Source organism: Leucoraja erinacea, chromosome 22 (genome assembly GCF_028641065.1).
Source record: "Leucoraja erinacea ecotype New England chromosome 22, Leri_hhj_1, whole genome shotgun sequence".
In the NCBI taxonomy this organism is placed as follows: domain Eukaryota; kingdom Metazoa; phylum Chordata; class Chondrichthyes; order Rajiformes; family Rajidae; genus Leucoraja; species Leucoraja erinaceus.
The window spans coordinates 36,221,420-36,242,369 of NC_073398.1; the positions used below are offsets into that span (position 1 = coordinate 36,221,420).

The 20,950-nt window shown below is 47.8% G+C and overlaps 1 protein-coding gene across 1 annotated transcript; it reads left to right on the plus strand.

Annotated features, from left to right (window-relative positions):
* The first annotated feature begins 103 nt into the window (after positions 1-103).
* hspa14 (heat shock protein 14) lies at positions 104-20,379 on the plus strand. Its single transcript, XM_055653497.1, has 14 exons — positions 104-222; positions 1,188-1,268; positions 1,346-1,428; positions 3,100-3,148; positions 3,709-3,814; positions 4,934-5,024; positions 7,073-7,177; positions 9,611-9,772; positions 10,135-10,290; positions 13,522-13,624; positions 15,448-15,663; positions 16,406-16,579; positions 18,273-18,343; positions 20,035-20,379. The coding sequence occupies exons 1-14, from the start codon at positions 166-168 to the stop codon at positions 20,111-20,113; spliced, it is 1,533 nt and encodes a 510-aa protein (XP_055509472.1). The 5' UTR covers positions 104-165; the 3' UTR covers positions 20,114-20,379.
* The last annotated feature ends 571 nt before the right edge of the window (positions 20,380-20,950 follow it).

Here is a 20,950-nt window from a genome sequence, read left to right on the forward strand (position 1 = left end):
GACGTCCGTCACACACACTCCCCGCCCACCCAGGCTTCCTATTGGTGCCGGCGGACGTCGGTCAGGCGGAGTCTCCGCCCACTTCCAGAGCGCCCCCTCCCATTGGTTGGCGCCGGGATCCTCCCACAGGCTTCCCGCCGTGCCCCGCGGCCCTTGGTTACCAAGATGGCGGCGATCGGGGTGCACCTGGGTGGCACCAGCGGCTGTGTGGCCGTCTGCAAGGTACCGACTCCACCGGGCCCGCTCCCGTCTCCACCCCGGGCCCCCACTCCCGCCTCCACCCGGGCCCCGCTCCCGCCTCCACACCCGGGCCCCGCTCCCGTCTCCACCCCCGGGCCCCCTCACCCACCCTTCACGCTCCCACCCCCCCTCCTCACACCCCCCACCCCCTTCACACCCCCACCCCAACTTGTGGCCCAAACTTGCCCACACTGGCCAATATGTCCTAGCTACACCAGTCCCACCTGCCTGTGCTGGTCCATATCTCTCCAAACCTGTCCTATTCATGTACCTGTCTAACTGTTTCTTAAATGTTGGGATAGTCCCAGCCTCAACTACATCTGGCAGCTTGTTCCATACACCCACCACCCTCTGTGTGAAAAAGTTACCCCTCAGGTTCTTATTCATTTTTTTCCCCTCCCCCTTCACTGTAACCCTATGAATGAATGAATGAATGAAAACTTTATTGTCATTCAGATACACACCTAGACACAGTGCACCTTGAACGAAATTTCGTTGCATTTGACTCTCCAAAATCAGTTAAAAGTTAAAAGTTCCAGGTGCGTCCATAAAAATGCGTCATGCGCAAGGTTCTGTAAAATAAATATATATTAAAAAGTTTTTAAAAGTGACGATATTTAAAATGTCATATTCATTCATTCATTCATTCATTCATTCATTCATATGTCCTCTAGTTCTTGATTCCCCTACTCTGGGCAAGAGACTCTGTGCATCTACCACATCTAGTCCTCTCATGATTTTATACACCTCCGTAAGATCACCCCTCATCCTCCCGTTCTCCAAGGAACAGAGCCTGCTCAACCTCTCCCTATAGCTCAGACCCTCTAGTCCTGGAAACATCCTCGTAAATCGTCTTTGAACCCTTTGTGATGCTTGTAAGTTTGTTCTTAATGAGCGTAACATTTTCTCAGTGATAGAGTTTCTCTCTTGCATTTGTTTTTCTGCAGGATGGCCGTCCAGATGTTGTAGCGAATGACTCTGGTGACCGGGTCACCCCAGCAGTTGTTGCTTACAGAGAAAATGAGAAGGTAATTCAAACTTTTTAATTTCTTTAAGCTTTGCCATGTTGAACTTTGTAAGTCCCAACATTATTTTCATACGTTAGGTTGTCGGCTTGGCGGCAAAACAAGGTAGAATAAGAAACGCTTCGAACACCGTTGTGAAAGTCAAGCAGATTCTCGGCAGATGGTAAGTAGTGGTAGAGTTACTGCATCACAGCGCCAGAGACCCGGGTTCGATCCTGACCACGGGTGCTGTCTGTATGGAGTTTGTATGTTCTATCTGTGACCTGCGTAGGTTTTCTCTGGTTTCCTTTCACACTCCAAAGACGTACAGGTTTGTAGGTTAATTGGCTTCTGTAAAATTGTAAATTGTCCCTGGTGAGTAGGATGGTGTTAGTGTACTGAGCAAGCACGGAAATCGCTATCAAAACATGGGCACATGTGCACATGTGCACACGTGAGGCTTCGGCCGTGGGCCCTGTGGACGGTAATATCAGGAGCTGACCTGGTTGGTGACCGACTCCGAACTCCAGCAACAGCAGCTTCATCCGTCCCGAATCGTGGGGCTTGAATCTGCCCGTTTGCGGGCTTTTTCATCGGCCGGCGGGGGCTTCAACATCGGGAGCCTCAATGCAGCAGTTTGATTTTAAGTGGCGCATGGCGATGAAAGGCCCCGCAAATGGGCCGGATTCAGACCTTAGAAAGTGGCTGAAAAAGTCCGGATTACAAAACATGGGGAGGGGGGGGCGGGGGGGGGGGGGGGGGGGGTCTTCCACCTCAAACCATGGGTGGGGGACACACACACACGTCCCTCCCAGATCCCCCCAGGATTTCTGCCCATGGTACGGAGTGATTACTGGTCAGTGCAGACTCGGTGGGCAGAAGGACCAGTTACCGCATTGTATCTCTAAAGTCTAATGTAAGGCACTGACAATTTTGTTTCAGTAGTAATTGATGGTGAATTGTTGTAGCTATCAGTAGTTTGTTAATAGGTACATATTCTAGAGTACCGTGGAGTAAAGTTTGTTGTAGGTTAGTTTTTCTCTGAGGTAGCATTGAATTTGGAGATAATGTTAAAGAAATGAACTGCTATGCACAGAAACTAGAAACAAGAGATTGCAGAGGCCGGTTTACAAAGAAAGGCACAGAGTGCTGGAGTAATTCAGCGGGTCAGGCAGCATCTGTGGAGAACATGGATAGGTGACGTTTCACAGAGTGCTGGAGTAACTCAGTGGGTCAGGCAGCATCTGTGGAGAACATGGATAGGTGACGTTTCACAGAGTGCTGGAGTAACTCAGCGGGTCAGGCAGCATCTGTGGAGAAGGAAATAGGCATGGATAGGTGACCCTTCCGTTTTGGCACAGAGTGCCTGGAGTAACTCAGCGGGGTGCAGCAGCATCTAACTGGAGGGTAAGGAAATAGGCAACATGTTAGGTGACGTTTCGGGTCGAAACCCTTCCGGGTTTCGGCCCGAAACGTTGCCTATTTCCAGAGGGGTTACGGCCCCGAAACGTTGCCTATTTCCTTCGCTCCATAGATGCTGCTGCACCATAACTCAGCGGGTTTCACAGGCAGCAGTAACTTAGTGGAGAACATGGAGAACATGGATAGGTGACGTTTCACAGAGTGCTGGAGTAACTTAGCGGGTCAGGCAGCATCTGTGGAGAACATGGATAGGTGACGTTTCACAGAGTGCTGGAGTAACTTTCACAGAATGCTGGAGTAACTCAGCGGGTCAGGCAGCATCTGTGGAGAACATGGAGGCTTATTATGTATATGCAGTATATAACAAGTAACAAATGATCTAGTATTTAATATGCACTGTCCCTTTTCTAAGATGTTTTTACATTTTTATCAGCTTTGATGATCCTCAGGTTCAGAAGCACGTGGCTGAAAGCAAATGTTCTGTAAGTAAAAGGAGACATCTGTTTGTGGTTTATTTTCGTTTTAAAGCTTGCTTTAACATTTTAAAAAGTAGGAAATCTTTGTATCCTGGGTTTGCAACTGGCTTTTCTTCCCAAATTCTGATAAATGATGGATAATGAAGAATAGGCCAATCCAAGGCTGAAGCACATCCGATATGAAACTGACCAGGGACAGGCCCTTCGGCCCATAATGTCTGTGCTGAACCTGATGCCTGGATAAACTAATCTCCTCTGCCTGCACGTGATCCATATCCATCCATTCCCTGCATGTCCACGTGCCTGTCTTAAACCCCACGATCATATCTACTTCCACTACCACCCCTGGCAATGCATTGCACACACCCATCATTCTCTGTGTAATAAAACAACTTGCTCTGCATATCTCCTTTAAACCTTCTCCCTCTCAACCTGAAGCGATGCTATCTTTTGATGTTCAATCTGCCTGCACAGAGGCGAGCAGGCAAGTTGTACTTGTGATGCTCAAGAATTCATTTGTTGATGATTCGGACCATGATCAATGTGCTCTTTACACGTTTAAACAGGTTGTCAATAAGGATGGCAGACCCAGATATGAGATTGACACTGGAGAAGAGATGAAGGTTATTCCTCCAGAGGAAGTCATGGAACTGATTTTTGAGAATATGAAAGGTAAGTTTATCTCTTCAAAGGGACATTTACATTCAAAATTTTGATTTAATATTCAAATGTGTTTGAACCCTTCATAGTAAGTTAGAGTTCTTCTTGTGTATGGCGTGCACAGCCTAAAGTTATAGGACGACTTGTTCGATTTGATCTTATTTGATTGTGCACGCCGGGTTAATTGCATTCGTCGAAACAGGGCGGACCACGTGAAGGTTGCAATCTCCCACCCCAGTTAGAGTTGATTATCCCTATGCCACAGCGGATGCTACCTGACCTGTTGAGTTCCTCCAACAACCTGTTATTGGCTCAATGCTGTCTCCGTCCTATGATCCTCAAGGGGCGTCCAGCATGAAGACAGGCCCTTCAGCCCACCTTGTCCATGACGACCACGTTAGCATACGGGGCTAGTCCCATTTGCCTGCATTTGTCCCATATCAATCTAAACCCTTCATATCCATATATCTGTCCAAATGTCTATTGAAAGTTGTAATTGTACCACTGCTAGAGCTTTCCGTGGCACCTCGTTCCAGATACGCACTACCCTCAGAGGTTCCTCTTGTATCTCTCCCCTCTCACCTTAAGCTTGTGCCTCTGGTTTTGAAATACCCTGTCCTTGGGAAGAAGCCGGTGAGGGTTCACTTTATCCCCGGCCCTCAATAAGGTCACCCTTCTAAAGTTGTGACTTTCAGAGCACCAAGTCACAAAATGTACACTCGTGTCTCCTCTTTATTCTAGACTGCTGTTGTAAAGAGTGTGTAAAGAGAATCAGACCCAGCTAGCTTGGTTATGAAGAAGGGTCTCGACCCAAAACGTCACCCATTCCTTCTCCCTAGAGATGCTGCCTGTCCCGCTGAATTACTCCAGCTTTTTGTGTCTATCTTCAGCTTGGTTCTGATGACCATGGATCCGAGTGGTGGAAACATAGACAACAGGTGCAGGAGTAGGCCATTCAGCCCATCGAGTCAGCACCACCATTCAATATGAGCATGGCTGATTATCCACAATCAGTACCCCGTTCCTGCTTTCTCCCCATATCCCTTGATTCCATTAGCCCCAAGAGCTAAATCTAACTCTCTCTTGGTAATAATGTATTTTGTCTTATATGGTTTGTTTATCTGCTTACAGAAACTGCACAGTCAGCATTGGCCTCCGATGTAAATAATGTAGTTATAACAGTCCCACTGGACTTTGCAAACAACCAGAAGAATGCTCTACGGTAGGCTGGGGACACTATTTATCTATTGCTCATTTCTCTTTGTGGTTAAACTGTTGCCATTTTTCATCGGCTGGCTTTTATATGTCGCCTTTTTTTTAAAGACATAGAACAGTACAGCACAAGAACAGGCCCTTCGGCCCACATTGTCCATGCCAGTAGAAAATCGTTCCCACCCATAGAGTTGTGAATCTGTGGAATTCTCTGCCACAGAAGGCATTGAGGGCCAATTACTGGATGTATTCAAGATAGTTAGATTTAGCTCTTAGGGCTGACTGAATCAAGGGATATGGGGAGAAGGCAGGAACGGGATACTGATTGTGGATGATCGGCCATGATCATATTGAATGGCGGTGCTGGCACGAAGGGCCGAATGGCCTACTCCTGCACCTGATTTCTATGTTTCCAGCATGATACCAAGAGCAACGCTTGTCTGTCTTAAATGTCACTATCGTCTCTGCCTCCATCACAACTCATTTAAACATAGAACAACACAGGAACAGGCCCTTCAGCCCACAATGTCAGTACTGAGCACGATGCCGTTAAACTCACCCCCCAGCCCCGTGATCCGTATCCCTCCATTCCCTGCATATCCACGTCCCTGTCTAAAAGCCTCTTAAACACCACAATCGTATCTGCCTCCACCCCCACCCCTGGCAGCTCGTTCCAGGCACCCACCACCCTCTGTGTAAAAAATCCTGCCCCGCACATCTCCTTTAAACTTTGCCCCTCTCACCTTAAAGGATCTGTGGAATTTTTTAAGGTGGAGGTTAACAGATTCTTAATTAGTGTGGGTGTCAGGGGTTATGGGGAAAAGGCAGGAGAATGGGGTTAAGAGGGAGAGATAGGTCAGCCATGATTGAATGGCGGAGTAGACTCGATGGGCCGAATGGTCTAAATCTGCTCCTATCGCTTATGGAGTCATAGAGCGATACAGTGTGGAAACAGGCCCTTCGGCCCAATTCGCCCGCACCGGCCAACAATGTCCCATCTACACCAGTCCCACCTGCCTGCGCTTGGCCCATAACCCTCCAAACCTGTCCTATCCGTGTACCTGTCCAACTGTTTCATAAAAGTTGGGATAGTCCCAGCCTCAACTACCTCCTCTGGCAGCTTGTTCCATACACCCACCACCCTCTGTGCGGAAAAGTCACCCCTCAGGTTCCTGTTAAATCTTTTCCCCTTCACCTTGAACCTATGTCCTCTGGTCCTCGATTCCCCTACTCTAGGTGCATCTACCCGATCTATTCCTCTCCTGAATTTATAAAGCTGTGCCGTCTAGCGTTAGATTTATTTCCATCCTTGTTTGCCATTCTTCTGTGTAAAGGTTGTGTAATATTCCCCATGGGATCAATGGCATTGCGTTATTCCAGTTAACCGCCTTACCTCTCTGAGCTGCCCCACCCATACGCTCCTGCCCGGTGCCTCAGGTCAGCTGGTCAGCTGCTCCTTGAGGTACCAAGGTCTAAGCGGAAGCTCAGAGGGGATAGAGCCTTTTCTGTTGCTGCTCCGGCACTCTGGAACACCTTGCCGTTGCACATCAGACAGGCCCCCTCACTGTCCATCTTCAAATCCACCCTAAAAACTCATTTTTATTCTCTGGCTTTCGACACTGGCTGAGACATTGCTCCTGTTTTTAATGCTTGTAATGTCTTTTAATTTTTACAGTTTTATAGTCCTTTGTTTTACGGTTTTTAATGGTTTGTAATAACTTCTTGTATGAGTTCTCAAGATACAAGATACATTTAATTGTCAGTTTTTGAGGTCCAAACGAAATGGTTTTACATAAACATCCATCACATTGCTGTGATGGAAGGCTAAATAAACTTATCTCTCCACTGCACTCTCTCCCCCCCCCCCGATGTCAGAGTCAAAGTACAGCACTTTGTGGCAACTGCAGTTGTTTAAAGTGTTTTATAAATAAAGCTATTATTATTATTATTATTAACGATGCTGACATTCAGTGGCGGAGATAAATTGCCGATGTCCTCTGCGATCGCATATTTTCTGCTCTGAAGTTTTTGTTGAGTGTGAACTACCTTGTTGTGCAGGCAGACGGCCCAGGCCGCTGGATTCAACGTGTTGCGGATGATTCACGAGCCCGCGGCCGCACTCCTTGCGTTTGGAGTCGGGCAGGAGGCACCGTCAGGGAAGAGGTACTTTCATTTTATAACGTCTACGAATAGCGCGAACCGTCGCATGGAATGCTTAAAATCTTGTGAAGGAAGGAAGGAACTGCAGATGCTGGTTTAAACCGTAGATTGACGCAAAATGCTGGAGTAACTCAGCGGGTCAGGCAGCATCTGTGGAGAACATGGATAGGTGACGTTTCACAGTGCTGGAGTAACTCAGCGGGTGCAGCAGCATCTATGGAGCTAAGGAAATAGGCAACGTATTCGGGCCGAAACCCAGAAGGGTTTCGGCCCGAAACGTTGCCTATTTCCATAAGGATTTCGGCCCCGAAACGTTGCCTATTTCCTTCGCTCCATAGATGCTGCTGCACCATAACGTTGCGGGTCAGGCAAGGATTTGTGGAGAAATAACTCAGCGGGCCAGGGGTCAGGCAGCATCTGTGGAGAACATGGATAGGTGACGTTTCACAGAGTGCTGGAGTAACTCAGCGGGCCAGGCAGCATCTGTGGAGAACACGGATAGGTGACGTTTTCAGTTGAGACTGAAGAAGGGTCTCGACCCGAATCGTCACCCATTCCTTCTCTACAGAAATGCTGCCTGTCCAGTTTAATCTTGTCGTTTGTTTATCGGGGCTTTGCTTTTTGATTATTCCGACCATTTTAGTTCATTGGAATGCAATTGAGTTTGAATTTCATTTTCACGTGATAGGAACAGAATTAGGCCATTCGGCCCATCAAGTCTCTTCTGCCATTCAATCATGGCTGATCCATCTTTCCCTCTCAACCCCATTCTCCTGCCTTCTCCCCATAACCCCTGACACCCGCACTAATCAAGAATCTATCTATCTCTGCCTTAAACATATCCATGGATATCTCTGCCTTAAACATATCCATGGACTTGGCCCCCACCGCCTTCTGTGGCAATATTTCCCACACATTCACCACCCTACTTTGTTTTTCTGCTGAATTTCTGCTCCTCTTGAAATTCTTCACATCTTTCTTCATTCAAATGTATTAATCTGACCTTCTCTGTTCCTTCAACACTGTGCAGCATGAACCACAACCTCTCCAACTATGATCTATCATGGGCTGGAATGTAGAACAGCACAGCACAGAAACAGGCCCTTCGGCCCACAATGTCTGTGTCGAACATGATGCTACGACCAATTCTTATCTGCCATAATCTACATAAAATAGACACTAAATACCAGTGTAACTCTGGGCCAGGTAGCATCTCGGAAGAGACCCGAAACATCACCCATTCCTACTCTCCAGTGATACAGCCTGTCCTGCCTGCTGAGTTCTCCAGCATTTTGTGTTTAAGAAAGAACTGCAGATGCTGGAACAATCGAAGGTAGACAAAAATGCTGGAGGAACTCAGCGGGTGAGGCAGCATCAATGGAGCGACGTTTCGGGTCGAGACTCTTCTTCAGACTGATGTGGGGGATGGGGGGGGGGGGGGGGGAAGAAGAAAGGAAGAGGCGGAGACAGTGGGAGAGGGAGAGCTGGGAAGGGGAGGGGAAAGAGGGAGAAAGCAGGGACTACCTGAAATTGGAGAAGTCAATGTTCATACCACTGCATTTTGTGTCTATCTTTGGCGTTAACAGCATCTGCAGTTCCTTCGTATTGATAGTCCACATACAGTGGCTTGCAAAAGTATTCATACCCCTTGAACTTTTCCACATTTTGTCACGTTACAACCACAAACGTAAATGTATTTTATTGGGATTGTATGTGATAGACCAACACAAAGTGGCGCATAATTGTGAAGTGGAAGGAAAATGATACATGGTTTTTTAATTTTTTTACAAATAAAAAACTGAAAAGTGTGGCGTGCAAAAGTATTCAGCCCCCTGAGTCAATACTTTGTAGAACCACCTTTCGCTCCAATTACAGCTGCAAGTCTTTTGGGGTATGTCTCTACCAGCTTTGCACATCTGGAGACTGAAATTTTTGCCCATTCTTCTTTGCAAAATAGCTCAAGCTGAGTCAGATTGGATGGAGAGCGTCTGTGAACAGCAATTATCAAGTCTTGCCAGAGATTCTCAATTGGATTTAGGTCTGGACTTTGACTGGGCCATTCTAACACATGAATATGCTTTGATCTAAACCACACTTTTCAGTTTTTTATTTGTAAAAAAATTTGAAAACCATGTATCATTTTCCTTCCACTTCACATTTATGCGCCACTTTGTGTTGGAATATCACATAAAATCCCAATAATATACATTTACGTTTGTGGTTGTAACGTGAGAAAATGTGAAAAAGTGCAAGGAGTATGAATACTTTTGCAAGCCACTGTATAATCAATAAGAAGGAATGACTGAGTATATCAGCGCTATATATGAAATGGTTGCGACTGGCTACAGTTGCAGATTTTGATTGATAATGAAACATTGGAACCTGACCGTTATAATATTTGATGTTTTGTGTTCCTTCTCCTCTTTCCCGGTCCAGTAACGTGCTGGTCTACAAACTGGGAGGATCGTCCCTGTCGGTGGCGGTAGTGGAGGTGAACAGTGGCATGTACAAAGTGCTTGCCTCACACGCGGATGACAGCATCGGAGGAGAGTGCTTCACAGAGGCCTTGGCGCAGTATCTCGCATCTGAATTCCAGAGGTATGTATGTGCCTGTGTGTATGTGCCCGTGTCTGTGTGTGTGTGTGCGCCCCTGTGTGTGTGTGTGTACGCCCCTGTGTGTGTGTGTACGCCCTGTGTGTGTGTGTGTGTGTGCGTGCGCCCCTGTGTGTGTGTGTGCGTCTGTGTATGTCCCTGAATCTGGAGGTGTGCGTTGGTTTTCACACTTCTGTACCTCTTGCCCGATGGGAGAGGGGAGAAGAGGGAGTGGCCGGGGTGAGACTGGTCCTTGATGATGCTGCTGGCCTTGCCGAGGCAGCGTGAGGTGTCGATGGAGGGGAGGTTGGTTTGTGCGGGCAGCAATTTTTTGCACTTTCTTCACAGTAAGCCGTCTTTTTCAATAGGTCGTTTAAACACAATATAAAGGAGAATGCGCGCGCCATGATGAAGCTCATAAACAGCGCTGAAGCTGCGAAACACGCCTTGTCCACGTTGGGAAGTGCTAACTGTTTCGTGGATTCGCTCCATGAAGGTTTAGACTTCGAATGTGCTGTGTCCAGGTATGTTCAAAGTTGTAAAAACAGCCAAGTGCTAAAAATACTCAGGGGGTCGGGCGGTGTCTGTGGGTGAGAAACTGTTAGATTCTTGATTAGTAATCGGGCGTAATGGGGGAGACGGCAGGAGCATGGGGTTACATAGAAACATAGAAATTAGGTGCAGGAGTAGGCCATTCGGCCCTTCGAGCCTGCACCGCCATTCAATATGATCATGGCTGATCATCCAACTCAGTATCCCGTACCTGCCTTCTCTCCATACCCCCTAATCCCCTTAGCCACAAGGGCCACATCTAACTCCCTCTTAAATATAGCCAATGGACTGGCCTCGACTACCCTCTGTGGCAGAGAGTTCCAGAGATTCACCACTCTCTGTGTGAAAAAAGTTCTTCTCATCTCGGTTTTAAAGGATTTCCCCCTTATCCTTAAGCTGTGACCCCTTGTCCTGGACTTCCCCAACATCGGGAACAATCTTCCTGCAGAGGGTTGAGAGGGAAAGATAGGTCAGACATGATTGAATGGCGTAGACTTGATGTTATAGGAAATATATTGCCAAGCATGAAAGGGTTCAGAGAAGATTTACAAGGATGTTGCCGGGACTAGTGGGTCTGAGCTACAGGGAGAGGTTGAACAGGCTGGGTCTCTATTCCATGGAGCGCAGGAGGATGAGGGGTGATCTTATAGAGGTGTATAAAATCATGAGAGGAATAGGTCGGGTAGACGCACAGTCTCTTGCCCAGAGTAGGGGAACTAGAGAAAGTTTCCTAAGATTTTTTAGGAATCTGAGGGGAGTAGGCCATTCAACCCTTCGAGTCAGCACCGCCATTCAATGTGATCATGGCTGATCATCCACAATCAGTACCCCGTTCCTGCCTTCTCCCCATATCCCCTGACTCCGCTACCTTTAAGAGCTCTATATAACTCTATTGAAAACATCCAGAGAACTGGCCTCCACTCCACTTTCAGCGAATTGGCCTTCTGAGAAGAGAATTCCACAGATTCACAACTCTCTGGGTGAAAAAGTTTTTCCTCGTCTCTGTTCTAAATGACTTGCCCCTTATTCTTAAAATGTGACCCCTGGTTCTGGACTCCCCCAACATCGGGAACATGTTTCTGCCTTTAACGTGTCCAATCCCTTAATGATCATATGTTTCTGTAAGATCCCTTCTCATCCTCCTAAATTCCAGAGTATACAAGCCCAGTCACTCCGTTCTTTCAATATACGATGGTCTCGGGAATCCCGGGAATTAACCTCATGAACCTACACTGCACTCCCTCAATAACAAGAATGTCCTTCCTCAAATTTTGAGACTAAAACTGCACGCAATACTCCAGGTGTGGTCTCACCAGGGCTCTGTACAACTGCAGAAGGGCCTCTTGCTCCTATACCCAACTCCTCTTGTTATGATTCTATTAGCTTTCTTCACTGCCTGCTGTACCCGCATGCTTACTTTCAGTGACTGATGTACAAGGACCTCCAGATCTCGTTGTACTTCCCCTTTTCTTAACTTGACACCATTCAGATAATAATCTGCCTTCCTGTTCTTGCCACCAAATTGGATAACCTCATTTTTATCCACATTAAACATCATCTGCCATGCATCTGCCCACTCACCCAACCTGTCCAAGTCACCCTGCATCCTCATAGCATCCTCCTCACAGTTCACACTGCCATCCAGCTTTGTGTCATCTACAAATTTGCTAATGTTACTTTTAATCCCTTCATCTAAATCATTGATGTATATTGTAAATAGCTGCATTCCCAGCACTGAGCCTTGCGGTACCCCACTAGTCACTGCCTGCCATTCTGAAAGGGACCCGTTAATCCCTACTCTTTGTTTCCTGTCTGCCAACCAATTTTATATCCATGTCAGTAGCCTACCCCCAATACCATGTGCTCTAATTTTGCCACTAATCTCCTATGTGGGACCTTATCAAATGCTTTCTGAAAGTCCAGGTACACTACATCCACTGGTTCTCCCTTGCCCATTTCCAAGTTACATCCTCAAACAATTCCAGAAGTTTAATCAAGCATGATTTCACCTTCGTAAATCCATGCTGACTCGGACTGATTCTGTTACTGCTATCCAAATGTGCCACTATTTCATCTTTTATAATTGACTCCAGCATCTTCCCCACCACCGATGTCAGGCTAACTGGTCTATAATTCCCTGTTTTCTCTCTCCTGCCTTTCTTAAAAAAGTGGGACAACATTAGCTACCCTCCAATCCACAGGAACTGATCCTGAATCTATAGAACATTGGAAAATAATCACCAAGCATCCACGATTTCTAGAGCCACTTCCTAAAGTACCCTGGGATGCAGACCATCAGGCCCTGGGGATTTATCAGCCTTCAGTCCCATCAGTCTATCCAACACCATTTCCTGCCTAATGTGGATTTCCTTCAGTTCCTCCGTCACCCTAGGTCCTCTTCCACTAGTACATCTTTGAGATTGTTTGTGTCCTCCTTAATGAAGACAGATCCAAAATAACCTGTTCAATTTGTCTGCCATTCCCTTGTTCCCCATAATAAATTCACCTGTTTCTGGCTTCAAGGAATTCCCACATTTATCTTAACTAGAGGAGGTAGTTGAGGCTGGGACTATCCCAGTTAGGCAGGTTCATGGATAGGACAGGTTTGGAGGATTATGGACCAAGCGCTGGCAGGTGGGACTAATGTAGCTGGGACATGTTGGCCGGTGTGGGCAAGTTGGGCCGAAGGGCCTGTTTCCACACTGTATCACTGACTATGACCTTGTTCCGCAAGACTCCTCTATAGAGTCATATAGCACATAAACGGGCCCTTCGGCCCAACTTGTCCATGCCAGCCAATGTGTCGCATCCAAGTTGTCCCATTTGCCCGCATTTGGTTCACATTCCTCCAAACCTTTTGCATCCATGCACCTGTCCAAGTGTTTCATTTAGTTAGAGATACAGCGTGGAAACAGGCCCTTCAGCCCACCGAGTCGGTGCCGACCAGCGATCCCCACGCACTAACACTATCCCACATAGGAATGGGGACAAAGCCAGTTAACCTACAAACCTCCACGGCTTTGGAGTATGGGAGAAAACGGGATCACCCGGAGAAAACCCACGCAGGTCACGGGGAGAACGTGCAAACTCCGCGCGGACTGCAGCCGTAGTCAGGATGGAACCCGGGTCTCTGACGCTACCGCTGAGCCACCTATCTTGCAACTTAGACTGACTTTGTATGTAAATGTGCTGTTTATTTGCAGGGCACGGTTTGAATCGCTGTGTGCAACACTGTTCAGTCAAAGTATCCAACCGATTGAGAAACTTGTGGAAGAGACAGGACTTTCTAGAAGTGATATTTCTAAGGTTCGTACAGACAGAAATGAAAGTTCGAAACAGACGTTGTATGTTAGCGATCGCCCACTGGGTAGCTCTGGGTGTAGGAGACTACTCCTCGTTTTGCTTTGTTTCACTCAGCTGCTATGAACGTAAACGTTTGTTCACAAGGGGCGCAGCACCCTAGCTTATGGAAGGGCCGTCCAGAAACCTGATAACAGAGGGGAAGAAGCTGTTCCTGAGTCTGGTGGTGCGCGCTTTCAAGCTTCTGTACCTTCTGCCGGACGGGAGCGGGGAGAAGAAGGAATGACCGGGGTGGGAAAGGTCCTTGAGGACGGCACGGTGGTGCAGCGGGTAGAGCCCCCCTGCTGCCTCACAGCGCCAGAGACCCGGGTTCCATCCTGACTACGGGTGCTGTCTGTACGGAGTTTGCATGTTCTCCCCGTGACCTGCGTGGGTTTTCTCCGGGTGCTCCGGTTTCCTCCCACAATGTGCAGACTTGTAGGCTTATTGGCTTGGGTAAATTGTGTAGGATAGTGCTAGTGTGTGGGGATCGCTGGTCAGTACAGACTCGATGGGCTGAAGGGCCTGTGTCCACACTGTATCTCTAAAGTCAAGTACATTGAATAATTTGTACAAAGAGCAAGCGGAGTATAGTTTCCACTGGGCGTGATTGCGGTGGGGAGTAATGAGTCATCTTGTCTTCAGTCATTATTTCCACAGTTTACAATCTGAACTGTCATTTACAAAGACAAGATTTCACTTCCGATCGAAGCAAAAGACCGATTAAAGCAAAATTTATTTGGTGCAAACATTTTATTTTTCAACCGACTGAATGCAGGAGATTTCCATTCCATAACTGATTTTTTATTTGGCAGTTTAGAATCGGTCATTATTCTTGAAGCTTCAGTTTTTAGCTTGAGTGAATGAATAAGTTTATTGGCCAGTTATTCACATACAAGGAATTTGCCTTGGTGCTCCGCCCGCAAGTGACACCGACATACACTGACAGTTAGGAATGGCACATAAAACATTAAACATTAAGAATAATAATAAATCTTCTAGTTAACAGGAGTCTGAGCGCCTTTACTGTTCAGGAACAGCTGTTATCAGACCACTGAACAGAATGAACCTTCTTGTCACAGTTATATTCCTTGTGTTGAGCACCCATGGTATGCCTACAGTGGCCACATAAAGGGCACCAACAAACGTTGTTCAGTGCTCCACGTTACACAAACCATGTTGGACACATTCCATTGTGGTTCCCCCTTCGTTCTCGGCGGTTCCCCTCCATGTCAGGTCCTTGTTTGTTCTCCCCGTCCCCACCCCGGGGATTCCAGAAAGACTCTGGAGCCAAGGGTGGTGAACCTGTACCAAGGATCCTGTCTGGTGCCAGGCAGAATATTGTATGCAACACTGAGAACACAAGCTATGCTTTATGCTATCTCTTCAGTTACTCTATTTACATCTCGGTGTTCCAACTGCTTGAGGGTGGGGCAGCAGGTAGAGCTGCTGCCTCACAGCGCCAAGACACAGGCTCCATCCTGACCGTGGGTGCTGTCTGTACCTTCTCCCCGTGACCTGCGTGGGGCTTCCCCCAGCTACTCCCACACTCCAAAGACGTACAGGTTTGTAGGTTAATTGGCTTCAGTTAAAATTGTAAATTGTCCCCAGTGTGTGTGTAGGATGGTGTTGATGTGCGGGGATCGCTGGTCGGCACGGACTCGGTGGGCCGAAGGGACGTGTTTCTGATCTGCATCTCAGATGAGTTCATTGTCACCTATACCAATGTACAGTGAACTGCTTTTTGCTGTGTCTATAATCTCTAAACTACTTGCGTTTATTCGGTGCAGGTGGTGCTGTGCGGAGGCTCAGCCCGCATCCCGCGGCTGCAGCAGATGATCCTGGACATCTTCCCAGACGCTGAGCTGCTCAACTCCATCCCTCCGGACGAAGTGATCGCGGTGGGTGCTGCCATAGAGGCCGCCTTGCTGCTGGGGAGAGAGAACATCGTGCTGGAGGACGATGCCCACATCGTGGAGTGCTCGGCACAAAACATTCTTGCCAAGGTATTCCTGTCCCATTACAAGGCAGCGCTGTACCCCCTAAACCAAGGGTTCCCAACCTGGGCTAAATGTACCCCCAGGGGGGTAACTTTCGCTGACCCAGGGGGTAAATTTGTTGCTTCTGGATTTGTAGATGTTTGTTCTCCCTTCGAGCCAGCACCGCCATTCAATGTGATCATGGCTGATCATCCCCAATCAGTACCCCGTTCCTGCCTTCTCCCCATATCCCCTGACTCCGCTATCTTTAGAAGCCCTATCTAGCTCTCTCTTGAAAGTATCCAGAGAACCGGCCTCCACCGCCCTCTGAGGCAGTGAATTCCACAGACTCACAACTCTCTGTGTGAAAAAATATTTCCTTTAAGAGCTCTATATAACTCTATTGAAAACATCCAGAGAACGGGCCTCCACTCCACTTTCAGTGAATTGGCCTTCTGAGTCAAGAGAATTCCACAGACTCACAACTCTCTGTGTGAAAAAATGTTTCCTCGTCTCCGTTCTAAATGGCTTACTCCTCATTCTTAAACTGTGACCCCTGGTTCTGGACTCTCCCAACATCGGGAACATGTTTCCTGCCTCTAACATGTCCAAACCCTTAATAATCTTATATGTTTCAATGAGATCCCCTCTCATCCTTCTAAACTCCAGAGTGTACAAGCCCAGCCGCTCCATTCTCTCACCGTGTCCGTGTCCGGCAGTGAGCCTGGCTCTCTGGCACCATGTTAATTAACTATGTGTTTGTGTGCAGGGCATTGACGAGTGTGGCTTGGACACTTACACTGTGGTCTTCCCTTCTGGTACTCCGCTCCCAGCGAGGAGGCAGCACGCCTTTCAAGCCCCGGGAACGCTGACCTCCGTGTGTCTCGAGCTCTACCAGTCCGGCGGAAAGCGGTGCGAAGCAGGAGGCGACAAAGTGGCCCAGGTCTGCCCTCCTTCATCAGCCTATAATAATCCAACGTCCATCCATCAACCTTTCATTCATTGTTCTTTACCTCTTTTCATTGTTTTACTTCTCAAAAACCAAATCTGAGGAAGGACATTATTGCCATAGAGGGAGTGCAGAGAAGGTTCACCAGACTGATTCCTGGGATGTCAGGACTGTCTTATGAAGAAAGACTGGATAGACTTGGTTTATACTCTCTAGAATTTAGGAGATTGAGGGGAGATCTTATAGAAACTTACAAAATTCTTAAGGGGTTGGACAGGCTAGATGCAGGAAGATTGTTCCCGATGTTGGGGAAGTCCAGGACAAGGGGTCACAGCTTAAGGATAAGGGGGAAATCCTTTAAAACCGAGATGAGAAGAACTTCTTTCACACAGAGAGTGGTGAATCTCTGGAACTCTCTGCCACAGAGGGTAGTTGAGGCCAGTTCATTGGCTATATTTAAGAGGGAGTTAGATGTGGCCCTTGTGGCTAAGGGAATCAGGGGGTATGGAGAGAAGGCAGGTACAGGATACTGAGTTGGATGATCAGCCATGATCATATTGAATGGCGGTGCAGGCTCGAAGGGCCGAATGGCCTACTCCTGCACCTAATTTCTATGTTTCTATCTCTCCACATCACCGTCTATATCTCTCGTTTCCCATATCCACAACTAGTCTGAAGAAGGTGTCTCGACCCGAAACGTCACCCATTCCCTCTCTCCACAGATGCTGCTTGTCCCGCTGAGTGACTCCAGCTTTTTCTGCCTGTCTTCGGGTTAAACCAGCATCTGGAGTTCCTTCCTGCACATATCCGTCAGTCTAGGCTGGACGCCCTTACGGTTGTATTTGTATCACCCTAACCCTAATTGTAGCAAATTGTGGACACCCCACGCTGCCTCGGCAAGGCCAGCAGCAGCATCAAGGACCAGTCTCACCCCCGGTCACTCCCTCTTCTCCCCACTCCCATCGGGCAAGAGGTACAGAAGTGTGAAAACCAACGCACACACCTCCAGATTCAGGGACAGTTTCATCCCGGCTGTTATCAGGCAACTGAACCATCCTACCACTGGATCTCTGTCTCGGGAGATCTATGATCAGACTTCACTAGCTTTATTTGGCAGTTCCCTTTATCATGTATCTACACTGGACGGCTCGATTGTAATCATGTACTGTCCTTCTTCTCAATGGATAGCACGCAACAAAAAAGCTTTTCACTGTGTTTAAGAAGGAACTGCAGATGCTGGAATATCGAAGGTGGGAGAATATCGAAGCGAAGGAAATAGACTAAAAGTGCCCCAAGAGATGGAGAAATTACTATTCTCTGGGTTGCGGGTGCACTGACTCATTAAAGATGGAAAAAACAGCGGGATGTGTCTCATCTAAAAGCTGGAGTAACTCAGCGGGCCAGAAGGAAATAGGCAACGTTTCTTCAGAAGGATTTCGGCCAGAAACGTTGCCTATTTTACAGGAAGGGTTAACTCGGCCCCGAAACATGTTGACGTTTCACAGATTAACTCAGCGGGTCTTCGCTCCATAGATGCTGCTGCAAGGAAATAGGCAACGCTGCCCGAAAACGTTTCTCCAGCTTTTGCGCACCCGCTGTACAGCTTGATACCCGTGACAATAAACTAAACTGAATTAGCTAACACTTAGGATTGACTCTATTTTTTTTCCTCCATTTTATTGACTAGATTGTCCTCCGAGATTTGCAACTGAAGGAAAGCAACAATCATGAGATCTTAGCGATCCTCACCATGAAACGGTACGTGTGTGTGTGTTCTTAGATTTCATGTTGATGGGGACAATACTCAGGTGTGACACGGACACGGACATTGTGGGCCGAATGGCCTGTTCTTGTGCTTTCTGATCTATGAAGGAGATGAGCAGGAATTCCTTTAGTCACAGGGTGGTGAATCTGTGGGATTCACTGCCACAGACGGCTGTGGAGGCCACAAGTCAGTGGATGTTTTTAAGGCAGAGATAGATAGATTCTTGATTAGTGCGGGTGTCAGGGGTTATGGGGAGAAGGCAGGAGAATGGGTTGAGAGGGAGAGATAGATCAGCCGTGATTTAATGGCAGAGTGGACTTGATGGGCCGAATGGCCTAATTCTGCTCCTAGAACTTGTGAACATATGATAACAATGAATGGTGGTGCTGGCTCGAAGGGCCGAATGGCCTCCTCCTGCAATTATTTTCTATGTCTATTTTCTATGGAATGTGGTTCACCAGCAGCTGTGGTGATCACATTGAATGGCGGTGCTGGCTCGAAGGGCTGAATGGCCTCCTCCTGCACCTGTTGTCTATGGTGGTCTTCTGACATATTTCTTTCCTTCCCGTGGCTGCTCCCCCCACCCCCCCACCCCCCCCGTTGAGGATCATCGATACTCGGTACGAGGCTTAGCTTAGCTTAGCGAGCTGAACGCTGCGGCACTTGCGGGAGCCAGCTCTCCCCCCGCCTCTCTACTCCAGGATTGTTAGAGTCGCAGCCAAAGTGGAAACCCCTCCATTGACCAGCACGGCCTGTGAACATAGAGCAGCACTTGTGGGCGGCACGGTGGAGCAGCGGTAGAGTTGCTGACTTACGACGCTAGCAGCGCCGGAGGCACGGGTTCGGTCCTGACGACGGGCGCTGTCTGTACGGAGTTTTACGTTCTCCCCGGGAGTTTTCTCCAAAATCTTTGGTTTCCCCCCACACTCCAACGATATAGAAACATACAAAATAGGTGCAGGGGTAGAGGCCATTCGGCCCTTCGAGCCTGCACCATTCGCCATTCAATATGATCATGGCTGATCATCCAACTCAGTCTTCTTCTCTCCATACCCCCTGATCCCTTTAGCCACAAGGGCCACATCTAACTCCCTCTTAAATATAGCCAATGAACTGTGTGGCCTCAACTACCTTCTGTGGCAGAGAATTCCACAGATTCACCACTCTCTGTGTGAAAAATGTTTTTCTCATCTCGGTTTTAAAGGATTTCCCCCTTATCCTTAAACTGTGTGACCCCTTGTCATAGAAACATAGAAACATAGAAATCAGGTGCAGGAGTAGGCCATTCGGCCCTTCGAGCCTGCACCGCCATTCAATATGATCATGGCTGATCATCCAACACAGTATCCCGTACCTGCCTTCTCTCCATACCCCCTGATCCCCTTAGCTACAAGGGCCACATCTAACTCCCTCTTAAATATAGCCAATGAACTGGCCTCAACTACCCTCTGTGGCAGAGAGTTCCAGAGATTCACCACTCTCTGTGTGAAAAATGTTTTTCTCATCTCGGTTTTAAAGGATTTCCCCCTTATCCTTAAACTGTGACCCCTTGTCCTGGACTTCCCCAACATCGGGAACAATCTTCCTGCATCTAGCCTGTCCAACCCCTTAAGAATTTTATAAGAGTTTAGTCCATTATTCTTGTACATAATTGATTTGATTTATGTTTGTTTGTTGTGCCCAGGGATGGATCGCTGCACGTCACTTGTACGGAGCAGGGAGCTGGCTTCTCGGAGGCCGTCACCATCGAAGTGGCATTGTAGCCAGTGATCGAGGGGGCCAGCCCTGCTCTTAGCTCACCGGAGGACAAGCTGCCGAAGGACCCACTTTACTTCAAGCTGCCCCCTCTGGAGTAAGACCTGAACCACACGGAACTTCCGCCCTCGTTCTAACGCCGGACCTGCCTCTGTGACACGTGCAGCGCGCTGTTTATTACGACCGTCGGTCACATGTCACTTGATCCATCTTTCCTCTCAATGCGGAGATGTTGCAGAGGCTGGAAATCGGAAATAAAAAAACAAAGACTGTGGCAAATGTTGTTGATGCAGGTCCCCGACCCGAAACACTGACCAGGCTCCTCTCCACAGATGGACAAAAGTGCTGGAGGAACTCAGCGGGTGAGGCAGCATCTATGGACCGAAGGAATAGGTGACGTTTCAGGTCGAGACCCGGAAGGGTCTCGACCCGAAACGTCGCCTATTCCTTCGTTCCATAGATGCTTTCCGGGTTCACAACCTGAAACGTCACCTATTTCCTTCGCTCCATAGATGCTTTCCGTGTCTCGACCAAAAACGTTGCCTATTTCCTTCGCTCCACAGATGCTGCCTCACCCGCTGAGTTTCTCCAGCATTTTTGTCTACCTTCGATTGTCCAGCATTTGCAGTTCCTTCTTAACTATTCTCTCCACAGATGCTGCCTGGCCCCTGAATTATTCCAGTAGCTTGTTTTAAAAAAAAATTGCTGGTAATATTTGGCTCGTTCGGAAGTATTAGCGAGGATAAATGCTAATTTTTTCTCATGGTGGGAGTTTAGTCATGGTGTTATAACATGCTTACGTTAACTCAGTATTACTGTCTACACAATGCCACACCTTTAGTTTC

Bases quoted from the DNA above. Each gene is read 5' to 3' on its own strand.
- hspa14 (XM_055653497.1), top strand. From the start codon at position 166: ATGGCGGCGATCGGGGTGCACCTGGGTGGCACCAGCGGCTGTGTGGCC. The intron at 7,178-9,610 runs GTACTTTCATTT...TTCCCGGTCCAG, and splicing joins GAGGCACCGTCAGGGAAGAG to TAACGTGCTGGTCTACAAAC. The intron at 16,580-18,272 runs GTCTGCCCTCCT...TTTATTGACTAG, and splicing joins GAGGCGACAAAGTGGCCCAG to ATTGTCCTCCGAGATTTGCA.